The 25,479-nt window shown below is 43.0% G+C and overlaps 2 protein-coding genes across 3 annotated transcripts; one reads left to right on the top strand and one right to left on the bottom strand.

Moving 5' to 3' along the window:
* Positions 1–225: 225 nt before the first annotated feature.
* On the bottom strand, positions 226–18,273 carry nts (neurotensin). 2 transcript variants are annotated; one of them, XM_030097058.1, is made up of 5 exons: positions 18,267–18,273; positions 7,462–7,537; positions 5,695–5,756; positions 773–985; positions 226–598 (listed from the first exon to the last, which is right to left on the bottom strand). In XM_030097058.1, the coding sequence occupies exons 2-5, from the start codon at positions 7,520–7,522 to the stop codon at positions 455–457; spliced, it is 480 nt and encodes a 159-aa protein (XP_029952918.1). In that variant the 5' UTR covers positions 7,523–7,537; positions 18,267–18,273; the 3' UTR covers positions 226–454. The 2 variants fall into 2 exon arrangements, with proteins under 2 accessions (XP_029952918.1, XP_029952917.1); XM_030097057.1 differs by lacking the exon at positions 18,267–18,273 and having other exon boundaries at positions 7,462–7,695.
* On the top strand, positions 10,759–25,219 carry rassf9 (Ras association domain family member 9). The gene is made up of 2 exons (XM_030097056.1): positions 10,759–10,920; positions 21,830–25,219. Exons 1-2 carry the CDS (start codon positions 10,874–10,876, stop codon positions 23,097–23,099), a joined length of 1,317 nt encoding a protein of 438 aa, XP_029952916.1. The 5' UTR covers positions 10,759–10,873; the 3' UTR covers positions 23,100–25,219.
* Positions 25,220–25,479: the final 260 nt, after the last annotated feature.

Below are 25,479 nucleotides of genomic sequence, written 5' to 3' on the forward strand. Positions count from 1 at the left end.
TGTTGTGTGATTTAAATCCACCAACACTGTGAATCTGTGTTTTACGTCTTTGTGATTGTGATGACCTGCAACTTGGTTCTCTGTACTATATGAGTTGGCCTAAAAAAAAAATCATGACATCTCACCAGTTTTGTATCGTGAATCTTTTAATCACACCCTGAAATCAAATAGTTATTGTGCAATGAGGAAAATCGAGTAAATAAACACAGATTGTTGTTTTTTGTATTTTTCAGGGATGCGCCGCTCGCTTGATGCTCGGGATTTTCTTTCCAGGAGAGGAATAACCACAGGACTCGATGCCGGACGTACAATCAAAATAAATCAAAATAAAATCAACAGGGTGAGGAGAGAAGGAGAAACCATGTGTAGCCACGAGGAGACAGAGGAGAGACACGATCACGTCATCACAGGAAGTACACGGTGCGAGCCCCTGACAGCGCCCCCCGCCGGGCCGTCAGTACACTGCGCTCCTCTTCAGGATGTACGGCCTCCGGGACTTGGTGCTGTGGCCCGCCTGCCTCTTCAGGATGTACGGCGATTTCCGTTTCAGCGGCGAGTCGTTGCTCTCCTCCGAATATTCTAGAGAGTCTTGGAGTAGCTGTCAGCAGGAGAGAGGAGGCGGAGTGGGATGAGTGCTTCACATCAGCCCAGATGTTTTTAGGATTTGATTTCTGATTTCTGAGGATGCACCGATAATATATTTTTAAAGGATGAGTGCAAGTCATGACCTTTGTGTGTGTGTGTGTGTGTGTGTGTGTGAGTGAGTGCTCACCCTCTCCTCCCTGCTCTGCAGCGCTCTGCAGATGTGTTGCAGGCTGTACAGCTCCCCCAGCAGCTGGAGGCCTCCCTCCGTCAGCTCGCCCTCCGCCTCCTCCTCCGCCTCCTCCTCGCCATTCCACACCTCCTGCCTCAGGCCGCTCACCATCCTGCACAGGTTGGCCAGCGACACACGCCAGTAGGGGGCACTCTGCTTATTGTGCTTCATCTGCAAGGACAGGAATGAGAGAAAGAGACACACACATGGATTGAATGTTCTGTTTGATGTGGAGCTTAGAGGAAACAAATGATTCCTCACATATAGACTTTTGGGGTTGATTTATCTGTTGAAGCTGTGGATGTCACGCCCTGTGCCCCTCCAGCGATATGGAGGCACTCTGGGCCGGTTTTGGTACTGTTTTCCTTTTTTTTTTTTGCATACCCTGTCTCACCTGCTTGTCTGTCCCTCATGTTCTTCTGCCTGGTCTCCTACCTCGTTAGTGTCCTAATGTGCCTCACCTGTGTCTACCCTATCTAAGTCTGCTTCCCTCACTTGTCTTTGTCGGTGCGTTGTTGGTTTGTCCGCGTGCTTCTGTCCCTGCCTGCATCTCAGCTCAGCTTGCCCTGCGTTCCTGTTTCCCTGCGTACCTGCTAATAAACAAGCTCAACTCTGCCTGGCTGATTGCACGTGAGTCCTTCCTCCTCGCACCGTGACAGTGGAGCTTCTTAGAAAAGGACCCCAGAGATCCTGGTGAGGGCCACAATTTTTGCCGGTTTTGAAAATTTGCAATTACATTTGCACAGGTCAAATAAAACCAGAAAGACTGGTTTATAATTCTGTCAAACTGCTATTAATTGGAGAGAGAGTGTTGGTTCTAGCATGTTAAATCACTGGTGCGTGAGCCCTGAAACTGTGTAGCTTGTAGCATGTAGCATCTTCCTGATCCAGGCGTTGAGCTAATGAACAACATCAGGCTAACTCTGCTGGTCCAAATATCTCTGCTAATCGCATTACTGATGTCGTGCAAAATGGTCTCTCTCAATCCTTACATGATTTATCAGAACATAATTTACTGTCTGTCCAACTTTTGTCACTAATGTCGAAGAACCTCTAAACCGCATGTCGCTCCTCTCTTTCCTGAGTTACTGACGCCTGAGATACTCACTGGGTATCAGGGAGCTTTTTCTAAGAACAAGAGCTCTACACACTACCGGATCCAATACCTGATGTTGGTGTATTCCTACAATATCAGTCAAATAAAATTCCCAGCATGGCCGTCCTGTTCTGACAATTATAACTGACCTTTCATTTTTGAACCAAAAAAAAAAAAAAAAAAAAAAATAGCGCTAGGTTGCATTTTCTTCCTCTTTACATTCATTTGATGCAGAGTTGCTTTAAGTGAAGCTGTTGCATGGGGACTTGATCTTTTTCCCCACAGGAATCTCAAGTCACCGTAACGTAAATGTGAACACAAACAGGAATGAAAACACAAAGATGTAGAGATAGAACCGTGCAGCTCATTATCAAATCACTGGTTGTTTCGACCGCTGAAATAACTTTCAGTTATCTTAACGGGGAAACCCTACCACGAGGAGGTACTGAATAAGCCGTACATGTGACCTGAACGGTTCAGTGTGGAGAAGACGCTCTGTTCCTGACAGCAGGTAAGCAATGTGCTTTCTCTCTGCATATGAGCATTCAGACACCCGAAGAGCCGTCCAGCCACTTCTAACCTCATCTACCGCCACAGCCATGCGCTGTAATCTAGTTTGAGTGCCTGGAGTTGGCGAAGTGCCCCTGCAGGGGCTGGGTGGGGGGAGGGGCGGGAGCCGCCGATGTTTCGCACCTTTCCCGCAAAGACCTCTGGGTGTCACCGAGAATGATGAGGACCGTCACATGGCGGGGGAGCGGGGAGTAAATCCTCACCTGTGAGGTTATTGCAAACAGCCCCGAGGCCCCGGCGAGGCTCGCTTCAGCCGCCGCCGTTTACGAGCGGCCGAGGAGCGCGCTCGCCTCTAATGCCGTAAAAAGAAAAGAAGACTGAAAGCAAAGCCGGTTTCCTGTTTGTTTGCAGAGAGAGAAACGCCTAATAAAAGTTATGGCGACGTGGAGAACAACAGCACTCTGGGGATCAGACACGACATTTGGAAATCGATGGCACGTCGGAGACGTTATGGGTTTTAATTCACTTTGAAATGAACGGAGCGAGAGGCGGACAGGTGTGGGTTTAATTACCAACATGGAGGAGATTCATTAGAATCTTCCACACTGTGAAAAAAAAAAAAAAAACATTCAGCATTCCAGAAGAAAAACTGCCCCATATTCACTGCAATAACAACCCAAATCGAAGAGCAATACCTTCCACACACACAAAGGCTGTCATTTATGTTATAAAACGACAAATAAGGGCATTTTACACAAACTCTGTTGTTCTCTGTACATGATGTTTCAAATGAAAACGCGTTTTTTTACATTTTCTTTTCAACAAAGTTGAACAGGCAACAGCAGAAACTGAAACATTGAAAACGCTGTAATTAACATGCCAGGCCTGGAGTTGGTGCTGTTGTTTACTTTATGTAATGAAACCACACACACCAGTGTGCAGAGAACACACTATAAACATTAACAATGGCGAGTAGGTGAGACATTTGTATGGACAGACGAGGAAGTTGAATTGTTATTAAAGGTTCCTCTCTAAAGCTACCAAGCTCAGGAGAATCTGGACTGCGAGTCATGTCTCTCTGGAGGGAAACATTCTTGGTACTGTCCATCTACTGAGCATGTGCAGAACAACTATTTACTGTGGTCATGGAAGGAGATGGAAAGTTTTTATTCCAGAAAGTTTGAGAAATCGTTGCCTCTAGTGCTGAAACACCCTGAGGTGACACTGAGTCTATATTATTTATTACTCTGAAAAGCTTCAGATGTGGTGCAGCCAGTCTCAGTGTGGACATCTACATGGTCAACAAACGTTTCTCATCTCATCTCATCTTTGGATTTAGGCATTTTAGCTCTGCAAGAATCCAGATGAAGTATTCAATTAAAATCTGGAATAATTTTGAACCAAACTGGACGTAGTTGAAGCAGATTAGACTGGATCATGAGATGAGTGACAGTAAAGGAAGGTGATGGTGTTGTGAAAATAATATACTTTAAGCGTAGATCTTTACAGAAGGCCTCCTCCCAGCATTTCTTCTGCCTTTCATTTTTTTGTCAAAAATCACTGATACATGTAAATTGGTGGAAGGTAGCCTACCCTTTTGGGGTTTTTTTGGGTTGGTTTAATTTACTGATTTAATATTACGATCGACTTCATTTATAGCACGTAATTTGCAGAAAAAAGACTTTTGCTCTTTGTTGCCAGTGGATCACAACTCCAATAGAGAACTTTCGTTCAAGACCCTGTAAATTTGCATTGCATCAATAACTGGTATTGAAATCGTTTCTAGCTATCATCCTAAAAGTTGAGGTTATTTATTTTTATCTAAATATTTTTTGTTGTGTTTGCAGGTACATGGCAGTTCATTTGGATTCATCTTTCTTGTCTCAGAAGATTTCAGTGATTTTTGTGAACATGGAAATGAGGCATTTGCATGTTCTTCCTGTGCGTCATTTGGGTCCTCTAGAGTCCCCACAGTCCAAAAACCTACATTTCGACCTCCAGACTGAGCATTATGTGCTTACGTGTGTATAAAGTCAGTTATTAGTAATAACAATAAAACTTTCACAAATTTGATTTCCGATATTCAATGAAGCACAAACCATAATATTAATATGGGGCAAAGTTTTTAAAACACTATGATTCAAAAATGAAACCTTATGTGATTGAATGTCATTTCATGCATTTGGTGTGTGTGTGTGTGTGTGTGTGTGTGTGTGTGTGTGTGTGTGTGTGTGTGTTTGTGTGTGTGTGTGTGTTCAATTAGCTTTTTTTATGTAACTGCTCCTACACACTTAAATCCAATGAATGGGTTATTATCAGATTTTTCTTAAGCAAATTATGCAAACTTTGCTTGTTTTGTTTTCACACTAATGTTAAATGTAAATAACAGCAACAATGTTTAAATCATTACATTCGTGGTGTGAAGATAAATTACAGAGTTTAGATATAATTCCACCTCATTCTAAAGCTCTGCACCAACAAACATTTCGCCACAGAAGCTCCCTGTACCTGGTGTGACAGTCGTTCCAGAGTGTTTTGATTGTGTGTATTCTACATGCAGGCGGCTGATGTTGTGCCAAAGTGTCCAGACTAACAGATGAACCCTGCCAGCGCTGTAATGTAATCACGCTGAGCGGAGAAAGGAGAGCCACGGGGGCGGGAGATCTACGTCCTCCATCTAATCAGATAAAGAGAACCCAGTCGGTCAGTCAATTTAGTTGTCACCAAACAGAAAAGACGGGGGGGAAAAAAAGCTTGTGTGCATTGTTCAGATAGAGTGTCTCCTACAACGCTGCACTTTTCCAGCCTCTGGAGCACTCTATCTATCAGTCATCCGCTAAGTTATTATTACAATCATCACCCCTGAGCAACCTCTGAGCAGCGCAGCCATGAATCACATGGCTGATTTGTCACCGTCACGTCTCCCGCGGTTATTTATCGGGGCGGGCAAGGAGGGAGAAACGGGGTGAGAGCGAGGTGGGAAGACGCTGTCAGGTCCATCTGAATCCCATTAGGTGTCTGCCTGGTGGTTTTTCCACTTTCCCAGCTTCGGCGGAGTCGAGTCAAATGTGATAAAAATGTAAAAAAGGCTTCGACCGGACGCTCTGCCTCTGACGGATGGCTTTCAGAGCTGAATTAATCTACTGAGTGTGTGATAGAGTGGGGAGGCTCGAGATTTGGGTGTGATGGAAGACCACCTGGACGGGGGTCACGAGCTGACTGCCCGGGGTCGCAGGAACCTCTGATGGTCCAGGTGCAAACAGACCCGGCCTACCTTGGAGGTGAAGAGGCTGCTGAGTAGCTCCTCTTCCAGCGCTCGCTGCTCCTGGTCAACATCTGTCAGGAGGAAGCAGCATTAGCACCTTCATCCTCAGAGAAAATACCACATGAAGCAGCAACCCCCCCCACAGCTGGGAGGGAGGGAAACTTATCAACCTTTAAAGTCATACAAAGTGATCCAGTAACATCAGTGCCTCTTTATAATCATCAATAACGATGAAATCCCTCCTCACAGACGAGTGAGTTCACAGGTTTCTATTATTCAGTGGCTCACCGATCCTGCTGAAGGCAGCGAATCCCCGCTCGGTCCGATTCTACAACCCTTCACTCATTCCAGACCTCACACTCCATCCCCACTACGCACGTCTTCAATACTTCATGATTCAGCCTCTTTACTCATTAGTTCAGTCGTCAGATGTAAAACTGACCCTGAAGCCCACTTAATTCCACAAAGATCGGGATTTTTAAAGCCTGTTTGGAGGCTGATTGAATGCACAATGAAAGAAAAAAATCAATGTGCTTCGTGCTCGACTTAGAGAGACTTTTCATCCGTTTTACATCTCACTCTGCAGAGACAATACGGAAAACATGGTGTGTTAATGTCTCATTTTTATTTATTTGCATGTAAAACTGTATTTAATGAATCCATGGTTAAGGTTTCCCAGCATGTCATGGCTGTTTTTCATTGTTTTCATGTATAAATGTGTATTAGATCATTTAATGTGAACCAAGCAATCCTTCAAAAGTCTCATTGGTACTTATGGATCTTATTTTAATGTTGTGTCAAACGCATCTGCTTAAATTTCACCTTCAAAGTCTTCACAGTGTAAATCAACACAAAATCAGGCCAATTACATTTTCAGAATCTCATTGAAAATAGACAATTAATATGTCTGCATGACAAACTTATTTTGGAAACCTGAATCTTAATGGAAGTGGTGAGAAACAGTATTGGTGGAAGATATTAAATCAAGCTGAATTTACTTCTTCCAATTAGAAAAACTCCTGAGTTTGAAAATCAGGCTTCTTTACATCAGTCAGTTGAGGAAAAAAAGTGTTTTTAACAGCCGGTAAAAGGGACAGAGTAACTCAGCTTTTAATAAAAATATTTAAAATCCTTTAATAAAATGTGTCAAACATATGGCACGTGGGCCAAAAATGGGTCAACAGTGGGTCCAAACTGGCCGAATGACATTATTGATTATTTCAGTGTATCAACAATTAGAACACAAAGCTGCGTCCTGAGCCGGTACATCAGTGAGGCAAATCATGTCACATTAACAATAAAGGTGAGAAAGGTGAGGCTGAATTAGCACAAACTTTCATTTTTCAAGGAGTTTTCTGCAGCATGGTTTAGAAACAGCGTAACGAAAAAACTATTACTTTTCTTTCAAATGTTTAAAAAGCCACAGTTATTAAATAGAGCTTAATAAGTGTAATATAGGGAACCAACATGAGTTAAGTAAAAAGTTGACTAGTTAAAGTTAGACGCGCTTGTCTTAACTTTAAGAAAAGTGTCATTATTAATTATATAGTCTTAACTGTGTGAAAGTTTCCAGATTTAGTCCTTCAATGTTGTTAAATTTAAGGATTTTTTTTTTTAAATTAAAAACGTCATTTTTACTCCCAGTATCAAAAGCAGTGCTTGTTTTTTAAACAGCTCTGCACAAACTGCTGCACCTGTTGCTGGAATCAAGCTCAGTTTTTTCTTCTTCTTCTTCTTCTGCTTTTCAGAGTGATCAGAGTGATGGACGGAGCTCACCTGTGCAGAGGGCGCCGTACGTGAGACAGAGGAGAAGCACACACGCCAGCTGCGGCTGCATCGTGAGCAGGAGAAACTACTTTAAAAAAATCCAACAACAAAAGAGGAAGGCTGGAGAGGTGGCCTGAAGAGGAGTCTAGTCCATAAGGTTGAGGGTCAGACGCAGGTGGAAGATGGAAAGGTCGTCGTCTTCTTCTTCTTCTTCTGTGCTGCTGCTTTTTTCTCGCAGACCCCAGCCAGACCTCTTTTCCCACTTGTGGATGTGCAGAGCAGCGGGCTCCATTCCCTCGGTATATAAGAGCCACTGTGATGTCAGAGGAATCAGAATCTCCCCCTCCTCCCTCCTCCTTCCTCCCTCCACCCTCCTTCCTCTCCTCATCTCCACCCACTGCTCCCATCCATCCCTCCATCCACCCAGTCTGCCTCATCCTCATCATCTCTTCCCTCCTGTCACTCTGTCATCGTCTCATCATCGTCACTCCGGCTCCACAACTGGATCTCTCTTTTTTTTTTCTTCTTCTTTCTTTGCGTCACGATTTGAGAGATTTGGTTATTTCCACCCTCGAGCGGCGCCATCAGAGGTTTTTCGACCTGTCTCGGGTGATGTGGGAGGACGCACGAATCACTCTTTGTGTCTCGCTGGTATTTTTCTCCTCTAAATGTCCTCTTTTCATTCTACAGGTGGAGAAATTCACTGCACCTGCAATGGATCAGCTCCTCCACACCATAGAGCATCTTCCCTCTGCCTAATGTGAGTTCAGGACCGCTCAGGGTTAAGTCATTTGCGATGGTATGAGAGTGGTCAGGTGACTTTCACATGCACTATGTCAATAAACGAAAAATAAAAGACTGAACATTACGAAAGCAACGATATGGATACTCGTACTCGTACAAACTGACACAAACTCAGGAGGTATATGGTTTAGAGATCCTGTAATATTAAAGAGAATGAGAAAAGTTCGACTGTAAATTACATTCGTACCAGATATCAAGTGGAGGGAAAACTATGTTCGTACAACACAGCAGCTGCAGAGACATTTCACCAGCAGAGTTTTCTCGATGTTTCTCATCAGTTTGGTACAGAACTGTGAGCTGCTGACACTTTCAGGGCTCACACACCAGGCTAAACATGATTAAAGTCTGACTGATACACTCATTACCAGCGAGCGCAGCGCTGTATGCTGGAGGCTGTGGTCCGCGGCGGTTTGCAGCAATATTATCTTCAGATATTTAGTAACTTTCCGAAAGTATCCTGGAGCTGACAGAGAGGAGCTGAAGATCCACCAGATTCACTCCTTTAGAGTCGGTCGTTGTAAAACCTTCTGCAGAACTCTCTGATATCTGTTTTTTCCAAAAAACATTTGTTGAAGTTTGCTCAGAATCTGATGGTTTATTCCTCGGAGAAGTCTTCCGTTGCTGAGAAGAATGTTTTACCAGCCGATACTTTACCATCAGTGTTTGACTGGGTATCTGTTTACTCAGTAACAATTCCAGTGTTTCAGTCGTATTAACATTTATTTTAATGGCATTCCGGGGAAAAGGAGGTGAAAGGGCAGATCTGGCTGCTTTACGCAAAACAAATTAACATTTGTCAAACCAACAGCGTCAACGTGGGTCCAGAAGTCGGAGTAACTGCCTTCAGCCTGTTTTATTCCATCGTATTGTTGGATCAACGGTTTGGTAGATAAAGGTACATTCTGGAGAACCTGGAAGGTGGAAACATTTTGACTTTCAGTAAAAACACAAACTACTACCTGCTCCCGACAAACAAACCTCACAGTAAAGAGAAGAAAGCATGAAGCCACCCTGTCATGTTCACTTTCCCACAGCGGAGATTCATCTCCTTCAAGGGTAAAACTAAACGGAACGATGTAAAAACCGACAGCAGAGATACTTCAAGCAACGGCGCTTCGGCTGAGTCAAAGCAGGCCGCATTCCTCCCATATCTGAATCTCGTCTTTGTCATTTGAATCCAAAAATCTAGTTTCTGTTCAGTGCAGCTTCTCTGGGACAATAAACACATTTCAGCTCCAACTTTTCCTTCTTTGCTGGTAGAGTAGAAGACACCCGTGTGCAGGAACAGGGTACGATCTCAATCTCTTCACAGTGTGTACCACCCGAGAAACCCTCCCAGCACGAGGACCAGCCTGAACATACAGTATGAGACATGATGCCTGGTGGTTATCTGAGGACATGTTGACTATTAATGTGATCATTATTTATTGATCTTTTGTTTTTGCCGGCCACAGTCTCAGTGCGCAGAGCAGCAGCTTTCAAACAAGATTATTCAGTAAGTTGCTGCAGAATCTCTTTACAGAGCATGGAGAATAACCGCCATTTCTCATCAAACGTGCATTTAAATATGGATTTTCCAACAAACATGACAATAAAATCAACCAAATTTACTTGCGAGTAATGCAAACTGTAGAAAGTATCGGTTGAAAAAGTATTAAAGTGTTGTCCTGGTTTGGATTTACACTATAACGCTAACTTCGCTGCTGCTCCATGATCCAGAACCTGAATCCAGCCAGTTCGCTCTGAGAGGATTACAGCAGTTCAGTCATTGTCAGCTGCCTCCAACACGTCTGTAGCCGTAACCTGAGAGCTGGGAGGAAACCAGAGAACCTGGGCGAAATGCAGACTCCTCACAGAGAGACACAGCTGAGAGCACTGACCACTGTGGAAATGAAGCATACTTTGCTCCTTAATGCCCCGCTGCCACTAGAGGGAGCTCACCTACGAACCACAGTGTGAGAATCAATGCACTTCAGCTCTGCCTCATCTGAAATATTAGAATAATTTGGTAATTTATGGCCACAAGTGAAAGTTTTGAGTACTGAAATTAGTGATCTGTGGCCACAAATTAATACTTTGTGGCCTCAAATGACAAACTTCTGGCCACAAGATGATATTCTGTGGCCTCAAATTAGTATTTTGTTGCCTCAAATTAGTGATTTGCAGCCACATATCAATATTTAGTGGCCTCTGAATAACATTATGTGGACAGAAATTAATTTTTGTGGACTCATATTAATATTTTGTAGCCACATTTTAGTATTTCTTGGTCACACAAAACTAATTTGAGGTCAAAGAGTATGAAATTGTGCCCACAGTTGGAAGTGTTATTTCAGGTGTCAAGAGACAGGCTGGCTGATGGAGGTTCTCTCTGAGGATCCTGCAGGTAGAAGGGGGCAGAGTCTCACCAGAAAAGGCCTGTGCACTCCTGGGAAACACCTCCCCTCCCTTCCCCTCCATTTATTGGATGGGGGCGGACAGAAGTCTCAACCGGGACACCCTTTAACTTTTCCAAACACTCCTCTCGGTGTCCCGCGTCGTGCCATGCGCTGGAGCGCAACGCGTCTCGGATCGTGCGCCGCGTCTTTTTTCACTTTTCCTCCAGTTTCTGAGAGTCATGGCTCCGTTTGGAAGAAACTTCCTGAAAGCTCGGCTGAAGAACAGGTAAAGTGGATGGCTTGAAGCCTTTGGTGTGTGTGTGCGTGCGTGTGTGTGTTCTCGGCGGTGATCTGTGGCAGAGGGAAGGGAGGGCATTACGCGCAACGCAGTGCGCATCAAATTATCCAAATGCGTAAATCTCTTAATGCAGTTTTGTGTTGTCGTCACTTTCCTGCTACATCAGGAACGTGGTTATTCAATGTCTATATGTTTCCTCATTTTAAATTCACTTTGGATTTCCATTGATCTTTTCTCCTGGTTCGATAGTTCACAGGAAAGTTGGGACTGAATGTGTTTCCCTCCTCAGAAGCGTCAGATTCTCCATTTTCACACCCATTAAAACAAAACAATGGCACATATTTCCCTCATTTTCATTGTGAAAAACATTCAGAAGTTCGAAGAGGCAGCTGTTTATGAGGTTCAAGCAAAAACATTTTTCACATGAAAGTTTCATGAAAACTCTCTCAAACTCATTACATCCTTGAGAAAGTAAATCACAGGACTCACTAACAGGCCTGGGTCCTTCTCTTTTAGAGAAACAGCTCATAGCTATAATGTAATGTTCCAATAATATGGATACAAATTGCACATTTGGTTGAAATGTCCAGCAGGAAGCCCTCATAGTGATCTAGTGGTGAAAAAATGATCCAGTTTCTCCAACAATATGAAGGAACTTCTACCTTTGTTCGACCATTTTAAATTGTTTTTTGAAGCATTGACTGGCTGATAAACTCAGACTTATACATTATATATTTAATGGATATTCTGCAATTATTTTCAATTCCACAGAATAGACATTTTATTCATAATTTTCATGTTCCTGCTTGGTCGCTCACAGCAAGCTTAGATGATGTACATTTTGCTATCAGTGTATTGAGAGATGACAGTTTTGTTTTGGTTTAATTCGACATATCTATCTATCTATCTATCTATCTAAAGTGTATTGCATGAAGAGGAATTTTAAAGCTGCATTCTGTTCTGGCCTGTATTCGTTCAAGTTTTTTTCTCTCTCTCTCTTTAGTCCCTGATATGAACTTGATTTAATGTGGAAAAAATGTTCTACATTTCTACTAGAATGAAAACAATCTGGATTTGGAGCAGTATCAAGGCTTCATTTTAAACTCTTAACACTGACTTCAGCTCTAATCTAGGCTACAAATAACTGAACTTTTCCCTTAAATTCCGAATCCTAACAAGTGAATCAGAAGCTTTATTAGTTCTACAGGTTTTCTGTATAATCAGACATGAAAACTAAAGATTATTGGAGTTAGAGTGGATTTAACTTTAAAAGCTTGACTTTTTCCTCAATGTAGAGATTCTTTGTAGACATTACCAGTAAACCACACTGTACTTACCAAGGTATTCACTGGTACCAGTACCGGTATAGTTTGCCAGGTCCAGTACTGCACAGAGTACTTGTACTCTTAACCTCGATAGAACCTGGCAAGGATTATGACGGAGAGGCTGTGGAAGGCTGAGGAAGTGTGGAGCAGTTGAGTCGGTACTCAATATCTGCATGCAGCTCGAGGTTAGCGCTTGTGCTTTGAACCAGTGTGATGGGTGCATCCCTGGTCCCGACACCCCGGCCCGGAGCAGCCTGGACCATCTCCAGCTCTGTGTTTACTGCAAAAAGATTTCATTTGTGTTAACGACTCATTCGGGGCACAGGAGTCAGAAAGCGTTCTTGCTCCAGGTGGACAGAGACCCTGTCATCAACACTTGCATAATTAGCTTTAGCAATTTTCCTAAGTGCCGAGCGGGGCCTTTTGATGCTGCTCTGGCGGCAGCTGGGATCCAATCACAGCTTGGAAAAGGTGAGAAATTAGATTCCCCCTTTCCACAAGCGATCCAGTGTTTCTGGAGCGGCTTGTTGACTGCAGATGCTTGTTCTTGGTAAACAGAGTTGCTGTATCTGGGTCATGATCCGATCCTTTGCAGAAATAAGTCCAGGATCAGTGAAAATCCAGCTGGAACACCCTCAGCCAGTCTCATGATGTGTGTTACCAAATTTAAGTTTCTAACTGTTTACCTATTAAGTTTATTTGATTCAGCTCGGCTCAACTTATTATATTTAACTCAGCATCAAAGGTCTTGTTGAATAAGCTTTATTTCTTAGTGAACGGCTTTCCCTGCAAGAAAATATCAAAGCAGAGTGATATAACGTCTGATGGTGCCGGATTAATTGTAGATACCCACCAGTTCCCAAAATAAGTTGATGACAACAGCAGTAACAAAAATACTCAAAAAATTGGACAATAAAATGGACAATAAAACAAACATTATCAAACTTTGCACTGATTGTGTGTCTGTGTAGGAGTTTTATTTATTGTTAAACCCAATGTTGGGACAGTAATGTATTGGCCGGTGTTGTTCAGCCATTGACTGTAATATATTATTTGCAGTAATATATTACTTTGTGTTGAACTGGCCATTAGCAGTAATATATTACTTACCCAGCACTGGTTGAATCTCTTCATTAAAGCCCTGATTCACCACCCACTTAGGGAAAATGTGTTTGGATTGAGTTCAGATATAAAACAAGGCTTTTATAGAAAATTACAGTAAAGGAAGCGTCTTTGACAGCGTCTCCAGAAGCAGAATGGATGTATTTTCACATCACACGGAGCGCAGATGGATTGTCTTTGATAACTTCAAACAGTCTGACTGAAGTTTCCTCCCAGTGGTCGGCTCACTTTTTCTATCTGGCGTAGTAATTACCATCGCGGCACCTATAATTATCTCAAGTGTTTAGATCTGCAGATATGCCAAGTGCTCGATTTGAGGGAGACTGGCTGCTACTCGCAGTGAAACGCCGAGCTGGACGTTCGCCAAACGGATGACGAGAAGTGGAGCCGCAAGCCCAACGTCAAAACTTTGACAACGGGCAGTATTCGACTGGATACTCTCTTCCATCAGGGGGAGTCCTCTGTATCAAACTGTCCAGAAACACAACATGAAGGCCGCAGAGAGTTGGAAATTAAATGTCTGAGTCAGTGACACATGCGGCCGCAGCGTTGTAGTGACCTCCTGCACTTTGCTGTAATTGCACCATTACTGCGCGGTCCGCTCGGCTAATGACCTGCTGAAATTACTTTCTTAATACAAATTAGCAGGCCTCGGCGGACAATGAAAAAGACACTATTTGTGTCGACAGAAACAAGAGAAGCCATTTGTTTTTGTTGCGTTTATGCGGTGATTCACAGGCCTGCCGAGCACCGGGGGGGGTAATAGGGGGCGGGTGATTTTATGGAGGACGGGAAGCGAAGGGAAGGGGCGTGTTGTGTCTCTGCTCACAGATGCCTATCAGAGATCAACATATCCAGATACCGAAGTGTTGTTATTTCCTCGACAATCCCTCATCCTCCCGGAGATAAGAGAGGAAGCGTCTCCTGTCCAGGACGGCGGAGTGTTTCTTCCACGGTCTCTGGGCTTCATGGGGGAAAAAAACACTCCGGTTTTTTTGGGGGGAATTTTAACTTTGATATGTTTAAGAGCTCACGCAGCAGGTCAGAGTTTGTAGACATAATTGGATAAATTAGAGTTCAGTGACGGTCCGACTGAAAACTGCTGATTTGATCGGTTCTGGAAAGGGCAATGTGAGCTTCTTCATTTCGCTTATTGGATCGTCTGGTATTAACATTTACTATAGGAACAGCATTGTAAAGGTCAGGAGTCTGTAATGCGGTGTGTCGTGTCGGATTGGAGGCCTGGCTTACCTGATTAAGTGAAAATGGTCTCCTTTCATGTGATGGACTGGCAACCTGTCCAGGATGAATCCTGCCATTTATCAAATGTTTGCTGGGAAAAAGTTTCAACCTTAGTCATCCTGATTTGGCTAACATGAGTACAGTAGACAGATGAACACATGAAAATGTGTTAAAACATGTTTGTTTCCAGTAGAGAGTAGTTTCAGGGAGTCTCTGGAGACTGTCAGTAAGTACATTTTCAGTTGGGTTACCAGCTAGCCTTTCTTTACGGAAATGTCACGTCATCCATCAGCTTCAAAATACCGTTTGAGTGATCGGATTGCTCACCATGAACTTTGATATAGATATCCATTTAGAGGAGGAAGACCTCTCACTCTTCCTCAGGTGCCACATCAGGACTGACATTTGTGTTTGTGGAAAAAAGGTCTGCAGTTGACATCTGGATGATCCCTCAGAGCTGCGGACTGGAGCGCAGCGGGATGAACAGTTCCTCCTGACGTCAAGGCCTTTCTGGCTAACTTTGATTCCTGGAAAAAATACTTGAATAGGCTCCCACTAACCAAACCAACCAAGTTCTTCCACCATGTTTAAACTACGTGGTGTCACCTATGTAAGAGAGACGTTGCAGTTGAGTATCTTAGATGTTGGATCCCAAAGTAATACCACCGCTCTGCATCAGTAGCTATGACTTAGTAGATAGTAAGGACTCTTTGATGTCCAGCTGATGCAATCTGCCAGATAAAAGATGGTGATCGGAGTCTTTGCATCGCATGGAGAAATCAGAAGATGAAAAAAAGCTGTGGATGTGGGTCAGATCTACCATCAGCTTGTTTTTCTGGGAATATTTCAGTGAAGCAGTATTCAAAGTGTTATTGCGAAATACTGAAAGCTAGGGGCAGGTGAAATGGGCCGTCATCATCGTCTTTATTTTACCTCTTTATCGACTAAATCAGGGGTGTCAGATTCATTTTAGCTCAGGAGCCTCATACGATCCAATTCCATCTGGAGTGGGAAAGAGCAGCGGAACATGCAAACTACCACTAGTGTAATAATACCTCGTACAGAATGTCGTTGGTAGGTTCATGACAGCACGCCTGTATTTCTGTCACCTAATCCCAAAGTAATCCCAGTGTTCATGCCTTAGGAAGGAACTGTCCGTTGACAGAAGTGGCTACAGGATATATGTGGCCATATGTCATTAAAAGCCTCGTTCTTGTTGGAAATCTGTTTGATCTCATCGCCATCGATCTAAGAAAACGTGTTGAGACAATGGAGGAGCGCGCCTCCGTCATCTCGCCATGACTCGCTCATGCCGCCAGCCCGCCGTCCTCTGTGGTAACATGTAGCTTTAAAATTTATGACTAGAGAGGGAACTGTTTGCATCCAGAAGGCTGTCATTATGAGCATTTGAAGTGCAGGGAGCCGTGCCACCACAGCTGAGCTGAAACGTCCCAGGCACAAACTTGCTCCAGAATTCCTGCCGTTTAAACGTGATGAGAGTGGCGCTCTCGGCTTCCCAGTTCAAGCCGAGGTCACTGCGGCTCTGCTCCGGTTTCTTGGGTTCACCCAAGCGTGCAGTGTTGAGGTCGTCTGCTGCCACCCTCTTTCACCTGCGTTTCTCCTGCAGCCGTAATGCAGCAGCTGGAGGAGGAGGTGTTTGAACGTTTCACCAGAAGGTTTTATCAGGGTTCACGTCATGTTGAGATTTTAGCCATTTGTGGAAGAGATTCTTTGGTTTTGTGGAAAAATTATAAAGCAATTTTTTTTCCATTTGTGACCCTTTGACTTAGTAGTGTTTACTTGTGCTCTATTTTCAGTGTTGTGGCTCTTCTTATGACAATTCAGACATACAGCTGCATCTCGACAATGAAAATATTATGGAGTTATTGTTACGGTGTTTTTGGTGTTTTTTCGAAAAATTTAATTCAAACGGTAAAACTTACATTTCTGTTTTAGCTTATAATTCACAAAAACAGTTTGTCAAAAATATTTACATATTTTGTAATGAAATATTTTTCATCTTGTTTGTAAAATATTACATTTGAATTAATTTAGTTAGATGATTATATTATGTATAATTTGAAAAATCTATATTCATGACATCAAGAATTTTTCTCAACTTGAAAATTTCCACAAGTTTGAGTCCGTCTGCTGCGTTTCAATGACCAGGAAATGCAGATAACCTCTTCAGGATCGTGGAAATCTCCTTCAAATGATGCTATTTTTATTCCCATTATCATGAGTGATGATCCCAAATGGACAAAATATTTATGTCTTTTCTCCCAGTTTAGTTTCCAGATCACTGTTTACTGTCCAAAGAGGAAATTCCAGAAACATACATTTGTTAACACTCTCCTGAAATTAGCGTGGAGCTGAAAACAGACCGCAGTGACCAGTGTTGCATCCATTTCCCCCCCCCCCCCCCCCTTCCTCCCTCTGTCTGCGGAGCTCTGCAGGCAGGATGTTGCCTGAGCGATGGTGATTGTGTCTCAGGACAAATACAGGTGTTTCCCCGCTCGGCTTTACCCTCTTCCTGCACAGCTGAGGGCTTCGGTCACCAGCTCCAAAATACCCAGTTGTCTGTTACAGTGTGTTTGTTCACCTGCGTTTCCAGCGTTTCGCGCTGTGGACGTCTTTACCCAGCAGGGTGATCGAAAGACGCTGTAATAATCCAGAGTTTCCATTTCATCCCGCGCTTCTCTCAACACTCAACCCCACTCTAGTGTTTCAGCTATCTCTCCAGCCATGCATCGCAAAGCGCTGTAGCAGATTGCGAAGCCGACAATGAAGCCACTTGTTCTCCTGCTCCCTCTTCATAAGTTGCGAGTGCCGGAGCGACTTTACAGCTGCTTAGTCACCACCGTGAAAGCAGGTTTTAAATGTGGTGTCAAACAGAGGTGCACCACATCGCTTCCATTTCAGATTTCTTCCCCCGGTGATGACGGCATGCTGGGATCATCAGACCTTTACGTGATGTGGGCCCAGAATGTGAGTGTAGCCAGGGTGGGATGACAGAAACTCTGTAAACATGCCAGGATGTTGCAGAGTGTTGCAATAACGACAACACGAGTTATTGACGTCTTTGGTTTTTTAAACATGCTCTTTCTGTTGACTCCTAATCTGCATTTCTTCCAGGTGTGAAATCATTAGAACTTTTAATTGATTAACTTTTTTTTTTTTTTTGTCTTTTGTTTGCACAATTTAAGTGAATTGGGGCCTCATTTACACAACTGTAGGAGTGAAAAAAGCACATCATCTGTGCATTTTTATTTCAAACATATTTCACATTTACACCACAATGTTTTGAAAAGGATGTAATTCAGCATGTTTGGCCACTAAATAACTCATATAACAAATGGATGAACTGGCTGAATCAAAGATCTTCAGTTGGTTTTAGTAATCACAAGTCATGATCAGTTACTTTAAAGCAGCATCAAATAAATGAAATAAATTGATGGAAGTGACTGACTCATATTAAGGGAACTTTTACATGATGTTTCAAATGAAAAAGTGCCGCTTTTCATGTTTTTGTCTCAGAAAAACTTCATGTTTACACTGAACACAATGCAGTTAGGATACCAAGCCATGGGTTTGTGTTATTTTTTGTTGGAAACAAGATGTTCTAAACATCAACAATGGGAGTACAAAGACTTTCACCGAGAAAGATGAAGTTAGATTGCTATTATGGATGACTCTACTATAAACTACCAAGTTCCAGGAGAATATGGACTGGGAGTCATGACACCCTGGAGGTTACTGTCCATGCAAAAGCACTATTCACTACGGTTGGAGTGTGTGTGCACTTAAACAGCATTTCAGAAACGTCAGTATCAGTGCATCCCTACTCTTCATTCATTAGATACTTCTTGGTCGTAAGTTAAATTATAAATAGTAACTATTTTTTTGAACAACTCACCCTGAATGCATTTAGTTCCATTGAATATGCTCAGTGACTTCTCACGGTCAAAGGTTTCTGGTTCGATTCTTGTATTCGTGAAGACCCTGAACCTTGCTTATCCCTCCATGTTGTCTTAACACCCTTCGTAGCAGCCGTCGCCATGTCAGTGTGAATATGTGAATGTGACTCATCCTGTAAGGTTAATTGAAACCGCTGGAGCAGTAAAAATGGGCGATGTCAGTAAAGTCCATTTACACCACAGGAAACCTTCAGAAATTCACTGTTAATGGTTTCTTGATTCTGCTTTAGCAAATATTGCCTGTTTAAAGCCGCACAAACACACAGTGTTGGCCCTGTGGCTGGGAGAGTGTGTGAGTGTGTGGTCTCACTTCCCGTGCCGCAGTAGAAAGAGAGAAAAGAGGTTCTTGTTGGGAATACTAAGGTCAAAGTCGTCTTGGTCGTCGTATTTGAATGCCTAAAGGCAGTGCTGGATTTGTTTGGCCTCCGCATAGCTCAGGTATTTGCTCTGCCCCGCGTTTTTCCAAGGGTCTCAATAACCATTAACCAGCCCCTCTCGCATTGTGCACGTCACATTCCAGAGACGTTATTCACCGGCAGTTTATACAATGCCGCAGTTTGTGTGTTTTCATGGTGCGCGGGAACCAAAACACGGCAGTATCGCCGCGTAACATCTGCAAACCCCAGGAGATAATGCAGACGAGAGCTCTCCCCTCTGGATAGTATGAGCTGTATCTCATTTTCAGGTGTCAGCGTGGGGCTGGGAAGGGCGCGGGGGTGGTGTTTGTGTCTTCTTTTTTAAGATGTGTACTTTGGTGCCCTTCCTTCAGAGACCATCAGTGATCGTAGGCTGCATGCAGGAGAGATTAACCCAACAGATAGCAGATTTGAATCCCTGGCCGGTACCATAGCAGGACTTAACACGTGAAATATCTGATTTTAATTTCTAAGTTTGTTTTGCTGTCCTGTAAATACAGTTTTTAAAGTGGAATGCTTACAAAACAGAGATTCAGGGTTTTGTTTTGCTTTTTTTTTTTTTTTTTTTTTTTGTTTTGCAGAAGTGGTTTTATCTTCACCTCCCTCAGTAGATCCTGATGTTATCCAGGGTTCTACTTGCATAATTCAGCTGTGCTACTGTCAACAGATTAATAAAGCATTCCTTGTTGGGTTGAAAAGCCACAGACCAAAATACCTTCAACACAAAAACATCGCTTCAGTCTTGAAGGAGCAATAATAAATGGATAACACTCTGGTTTCAGGATTTTTTTTTTTTTTTTTCACCATCTGCATTTGGAGTAGCATTACATATCAGCTTTTGTTTGTCTTCAGAGGAGGGAACATGTGAAATACTTGGAAATTTCAACCTCATGGGATTACTTTGTAAAGACATTAAAAAACTTCTTTTCCATTTTTCATGACCAAAGCCTTTTGAGAAGTGTAACTCTGGCCAAAATGATTTATTCTTATGTCATGAAACTTTTTCTGATCAGAAGTAAAATCTTGAACTGTTACAACTATATGAAGAACCCCTGACCGAAGTTTTCTAACTATGGTTACTTTCCTAATAAAGGGTTAAGTTTGAGCGATTTGCTGAGACAGAAGTTGGCAGTCTGTGCTCCAGCACAAACATCGGCCAAATAAATCATATGAATTGCAGAACGCCACAGCAAACATGTTATCTTTCGGATAAAACATATCACAATCTATCATTCTTAATCTTGAAGTCAAATTGAAACGTCTGGCAATGTTATCTTTTGATCTGATTTATTTGCATCAGTCTGCATTGCCGGTGCCTGTCATTTAATGACTGGATATTAGGTCCTGGATATTACCGGTGGTCCATTAGGCAAGTAAAAAATGGAGAACGTCGGCCCATCAGGGGTCAATTTTTGAACAAGTTTTACGGTCCAGACGAAAAGGTAATGAGGGCCTTGGGGTTAAATAGCACAGAACCAAACCATTAAGTGATCATCTCTGATGAGTAAGACGATGAGTAACAGTCTAATAGAATCAAGCCGTGGAGCACGAAATGAGCGAATGTAGTTTTCTGCTCATTGAGCTAATGGGAAGCCATCAGAGTGGGATTCATCCGTGCAAACTTACTACCAAGAACGTTGGAAGGACTTCAGACGTCAGATGTTTGAGCTTTTGGAACTGGAACTGTAACAATGTTAAACAAATCATTTGACTTTGAAAATTCGAGGCTTTTTTGCGGTGGCCTCTGGGTTCATGACTCATGCCGTCAGCTCGCTTGTCTGTGAAATAACCAAACCCAATTGTGTATTTGTGTCGTGTTGGATTTATAACATAAACGGGTTTCTGTCAGAGATGATTCACTGGAAGAATGAAGTTGGAAAACAATGAAGAGAGTCAGCAGAACATGTTATGGAAGTTACTCAGCTGCTATCATCATATATGCTGACTAATGGAAGGTGACTTTAAACATTTGACGAATCATACATCTCTATGACTCATTTATGAAAAGTACAAGCTACTTACGGAGCTGGAAACCTTTTAGGCAGACCTGTGAATCCATGTTGATTACATATTTCAAGTTACAGTAAGTTTACATCTGAGAAATAAAAGACCAATTTAAGGGCCACATGAAGGCGGCAATACATTCTGCTCACCTCTGTCACTCTGCATGAAGGCTTCATGGATTAAAGGGGAAGGCTGGCATTATATTCGTGAAAATATCAACTCGATCATGACGCAATATTAAAAGTCAGAGACAGTTAAAGAACAACAACATTTATTAAATTGTTCTTGAAAGAAAAACTAATGCCAAACCTCGAACTTACAGTGACACAACAGGAGCAATGAAATTTTAGCATATGCTGTCTGAGAACCGTGAAAGTCTGAAGAGTAAAGATAATTTTATGAAATGGACACAAAGCTCTGATAAGTTTTATTTGTTGTGGTTCCTCATACTATATGTGTTGTCTTTCTTTAGTAGGTTGGTTGGTTGATTGATTTATTCATTCATTGATTCATTGATTCATTGTACAATATTCTAATGTATGATGCAATATCTTAGTATTTTATGAATTCTTACTGTGATTTTCTTAATGTCCTGCTCACATGTTTACTCTTTTCCAGAAACTGCTGTCAAGTAGAGAGTCATTCTTTTCCAACTACCAAAAATGTTGATTTTTAAAACCTATACCAATGTCTGATATAAAAAAAAATCAATGTTTTTTTTTAAGTTTCTTAAGGTCGTGTTGGATGTAAAAGTTTTAATGCTTGATTCATGTCCCCAATTTGAATGCTTGTTTTTGTTTCTTGCCTGTAGGCCAAAGGATGCCGAGCCTGTGGTGGGAAAGGAGATTCAAGTCACCGTCTGCAAAGAAGAGAAGGTTGTCTGTGGAGTCACAAAACACACAACATGTGCAGATATGATTCAGGCGTTGCTGGAGGATCACAAGTCGGTCCCGGAGAGCAAGCGGCTCCTGCACGGCGAGCCCAAAGACTTCTGTCTGGTTGAGCGGTGGAAGGGTTTTGAAAGGGCGCTGCCTCCTCTCACCAGAATCCTGAGACTCTGGTACGCCTGGGGCGACCAGAGACCCTTCATCCAATTCATTCTGGTCAAAACAAGTGATTTTGTGCCACAGCCTCCCAAGAAGGCCGGGAAGGCCAAGGCGGCCAGGCCGAAGCGGTGGGAGCACGGTCGAGGGCAGTATCCCCAATCGCTGCCGGTGGAGAAGCAGAAGCGCATGGTTAAAAAGGCCTTCAGGAAGCTGGAGAAACTTCACAAGGAGAGCAAGAGCCTCCCTGGCTCTGACGAGATCGACCGCATGGTGCAGCTTATCCTCAACCAGGACCACGCGATCCGGGAGCAGATCCAACGCATGAGGGACCTGGACTTGGAGATCGAACGGTTTGAGGTGCAGCTGCAGAGGGAAGCCGAGCGCGAGAGTTTTCTGGCTCAGGCGTGTGGCTCAGACGTGGACGCGAACACAGAGCAGCAGCTCCAGGAGTATCTGTACACCAGTGATGGGGTGGAACAGCTGGAGATTCAGGTCCAGAGACACCAAGAGCTCATCCTTCAGCTCTCCCAAGACATCGATGCTGAGCTGAGGAGGGCCGACCTCTCTCCGGGTGAAGACGACTGCAGAGAGCCCAACGGAGCAGCGGCTGCCTCCTGGACCCCCTCCGACGACGACGACGAGTCATTTTACTCCGCCGAACTCGAGAGGCTACGCAACGAACTGAAACACAGTCTCTTCGCCGGCGTGTCCCTCCACAACCAGGCTGCAGAAATAGACAAGCAGCTGAAGTACTTTGACTGTACGCTGGTTTCCAAAGACCAGGAGTGCTGGCAGCTGGCTGCTCAGCTGAGCTCCATGCAGATCACGGACAGCGCCGAGGACACGAACGTCGTACCCGTCCCTCTGAAAAGTGACAGTCAGTGCAGTGTCTCCCAGGCGGTGAAACTCAAGCACAGCCTGTCCCCTCTGGACGTCACAGACACAGACTCAGACACTGGGATCAGCTCCACACACAGCCAGGACTCGCTGTCACCGTGTCTCGAATTCCCTCCCCCTCTGGACACAGACGTTTGAAGCAGCCAGTCCATTCTCCGGTCGACAGCAGAGTGTCCTGCAGGCCTCTCACCTGTCTTCTTCACATTTTAGTCTCAGTCTGACGTAAAAGAGGCGCAGAGGTGCTTTTACAGTATTCACAATATCCTCATATTCACTCAGTGTGTTACGTGTGCTGCTAAGTTATTTAAACCCTGACGCCACTGATCAAACATCAACTATAACATTCAGCCTATTGTTATTTTTTTTATATATATCAGGGTTCACTGCTTTTGCGTTGCCCATAAATCATAGATACAAAAATTCAAAGGTTCTCCCTTCAAAATTAAACCCAGGAAAATGACGGACATTACACTCGTCCATGCTCACTTTTTACAAACTCTTCTGAAAAATAGCACTTCAGCAATGAATGAGTGAATGGATGATTGGTGAAAATGTATTTAATATCGTACACATTTTATGTTAGCTTGCATCCTATCCCCTAAAATAAGGTGGTTTTGAACAGGGATTAACTTCTTGTAGTTGTAAGAGTCGTCTAACTTGTTAGCACATGTTGACATTGGGCTGAACGGGAGTTCCATCACTCTTAGTCTGGGTGTTTCTAGTTTCCTTCCCTGGGTTTGTACCCTCCACCCTCTCTGAAGTGATGGATACAGGCGGCTTGCTTCCATCAATACATATATTATGCAGCATATTCAGCTTTAAGTCAGGGGAAGAGTGCGCTCTGTGCAGATCACCAGTTCGCCACAGTCACTTTCACTCCTTCAGGCAATTTTGAGTTAACAATTAACTTCAAGCACATATTTTGGATTGTCGGAGGAATGCAGAGAAACCAGAAAAACAAGGAAAAAAAAAATCTGCACATGCACATCAATAAGACAAGCTCAAGTCTTTGTCCAGGTTTGAATCTTGAATAATGACACTGTTATAACCACGACCACACTGTGTCACCTGATTATGAAGCTCATGATCACCATCTGTTTTAGGCTTTTGTGTACAAATAACTCATGATGCACGCAGAGTGTTTTTCTTGTAAAAGGCCGACAGATGTTTTACTCATGATTGGAGACTAAAATGAACTGTTGCTATGAGACAAAGTGATTTTTCATTGCACGATAACATTTTCTAATATCAAGTACAACATTGTCTTCCAAGCCATTCCAGGCAAAGTCTGTCGAAATGCCTTTCTGTGAGGAGGATCGTATGTTTTCTGCTTTTTCTAAGATTATATTTGAAGCTGCTTTTCTTTGTACGCACTTAAATCTGTTTGCAATGTTTTATATTAAAACAAACTGCCTGATCGGTAATTTTGATAATGAACTGTGCCTGTTTAAAGCCATTATTAGATATATTCTACAAATTCAATCAATCATCCTTATGCTATCTCTGAATCTCAAAAACATTGTTTTTGTTTTTCTATTTTTAATGTTCAGCAGTAAAGCAACACTTTTTTTTAATTCATGATCGTTGTTTTGCTGGCTGAGATATTTGATTTGTTATAATTTCACCTGAAACAGATCTGCTGACTTCGCTATGAGGATATTTGCTGATGTAAGTATTGTAAATAATCAGGGATGCACCGATGCCACTTTCTTAAAGTACGAGTACTGACCTTCAGCCTCTTGCTCATTCGGATTCTCGATACGAGACCTTATTAAATGTCATAGAACCTAATTCATGCAGACAAGCAACATGCAGAGACTGTGCAGTGCCGTGAACCACTTCCACTCTGTCTCTGTCACTGCAGTTTACAGTCTGCTGCAGTTTTTTCCTTCTCATTGGTATTGAAGAATCTCAAAACGTGCGCTCTTGCATACCGGCAAGTCGTGTTGCTGACACACGACATCACGTAATACTTGTGGGAATTTTAATAGTTCGTGCTGCATTGGATCCAATACTTGTATCATTATCGGTGCATCCCTATAAATAATCCTTGTTACGCAGACACAGCTTCGAAAGACAGTTTGTTAAAGCAATTAAAAGTATTTATTGTCACGAAATTGTATTTTACAGACATGACGTTTTATAGTTCCTCCACCAGAACAAATCATGAATGTTTAAACTATGTTTGCTAAACTTCTAAAAGAATATTATTGAATGAAAGTGTACAGTTCAGTTGTCATAATAAAGACTAATATTGTTCAAAGAAATCTCTGGAATAACCACTGCTGCCAGTTTATGTCCTCAATGCTGCATTAATTCCGTATTAAAGAAAAGTTAAAGCTCAAAATGCAGCGCAGGGAATGAAATACTGCGTGCTGAGTCACTGGAGAGAAATGACACCTCAAAGACCCCCACCACCATCACCATCACCCACCCCTCCACCCCCACCTCCTCCTGTCACCATGTAATCAGACAAGATGGTTGCCAGGGAAGCACCAACAACGGCCGGCAGTCTCCT

The sequence above is a fragment of the Salarias fasciatus genome, chromosome 7 (genome assembly GCF_902148845.1).
Source record: "Salarias fasciatus chromosome 7, fSalaFa1.1, whole genome shotgun sequence".
Lineage (NCBI taxonomy): Eukaryota > Metazoa > Chordata > Actinopteri > Blenniiformes > Blenniidae > Salarias > Salarias fasciatus.

Bases quoted from the DNA above. Each gene is read 5' to 3' on its own strand.
- nts (XM_030097058.1), bottom strand. From the start codon at position 7,522: ATGCAGCCGCAGCTGGCGTGTGTGCTTCTCCTCTGTCTCACGTACGGC. The intron at 986-5,694 runs GTAGGCCGGGTC...CTGTCCTTGCAG, and splicing joins GCAGCCTCTTCACCTCCAAG to ATGAAGCACAATAAGCAGAG. The intron at 599-772 runs GTGAGCACTCAC...TCCTGCTGACAG, and splicing joins TGCAGAGCAGGGAGGAGAGG to CTACTCCAAGACTCTCTAGA.
- rassf9 (XM_030097056.1), top strand. From the start codon at position 10,874: ATGGCTCCGTTTGGAAGAAACTTCCTGAAAGCTCGGCTGAAGAACAG. The intron at 10,921-21,829 runs GTAAAGTGGATG...TCTTGCCTGTAG, and splicing joins AAAGCTCGGCTGAAGAACAG to GCCAAAGGATGCCGAGCCTG.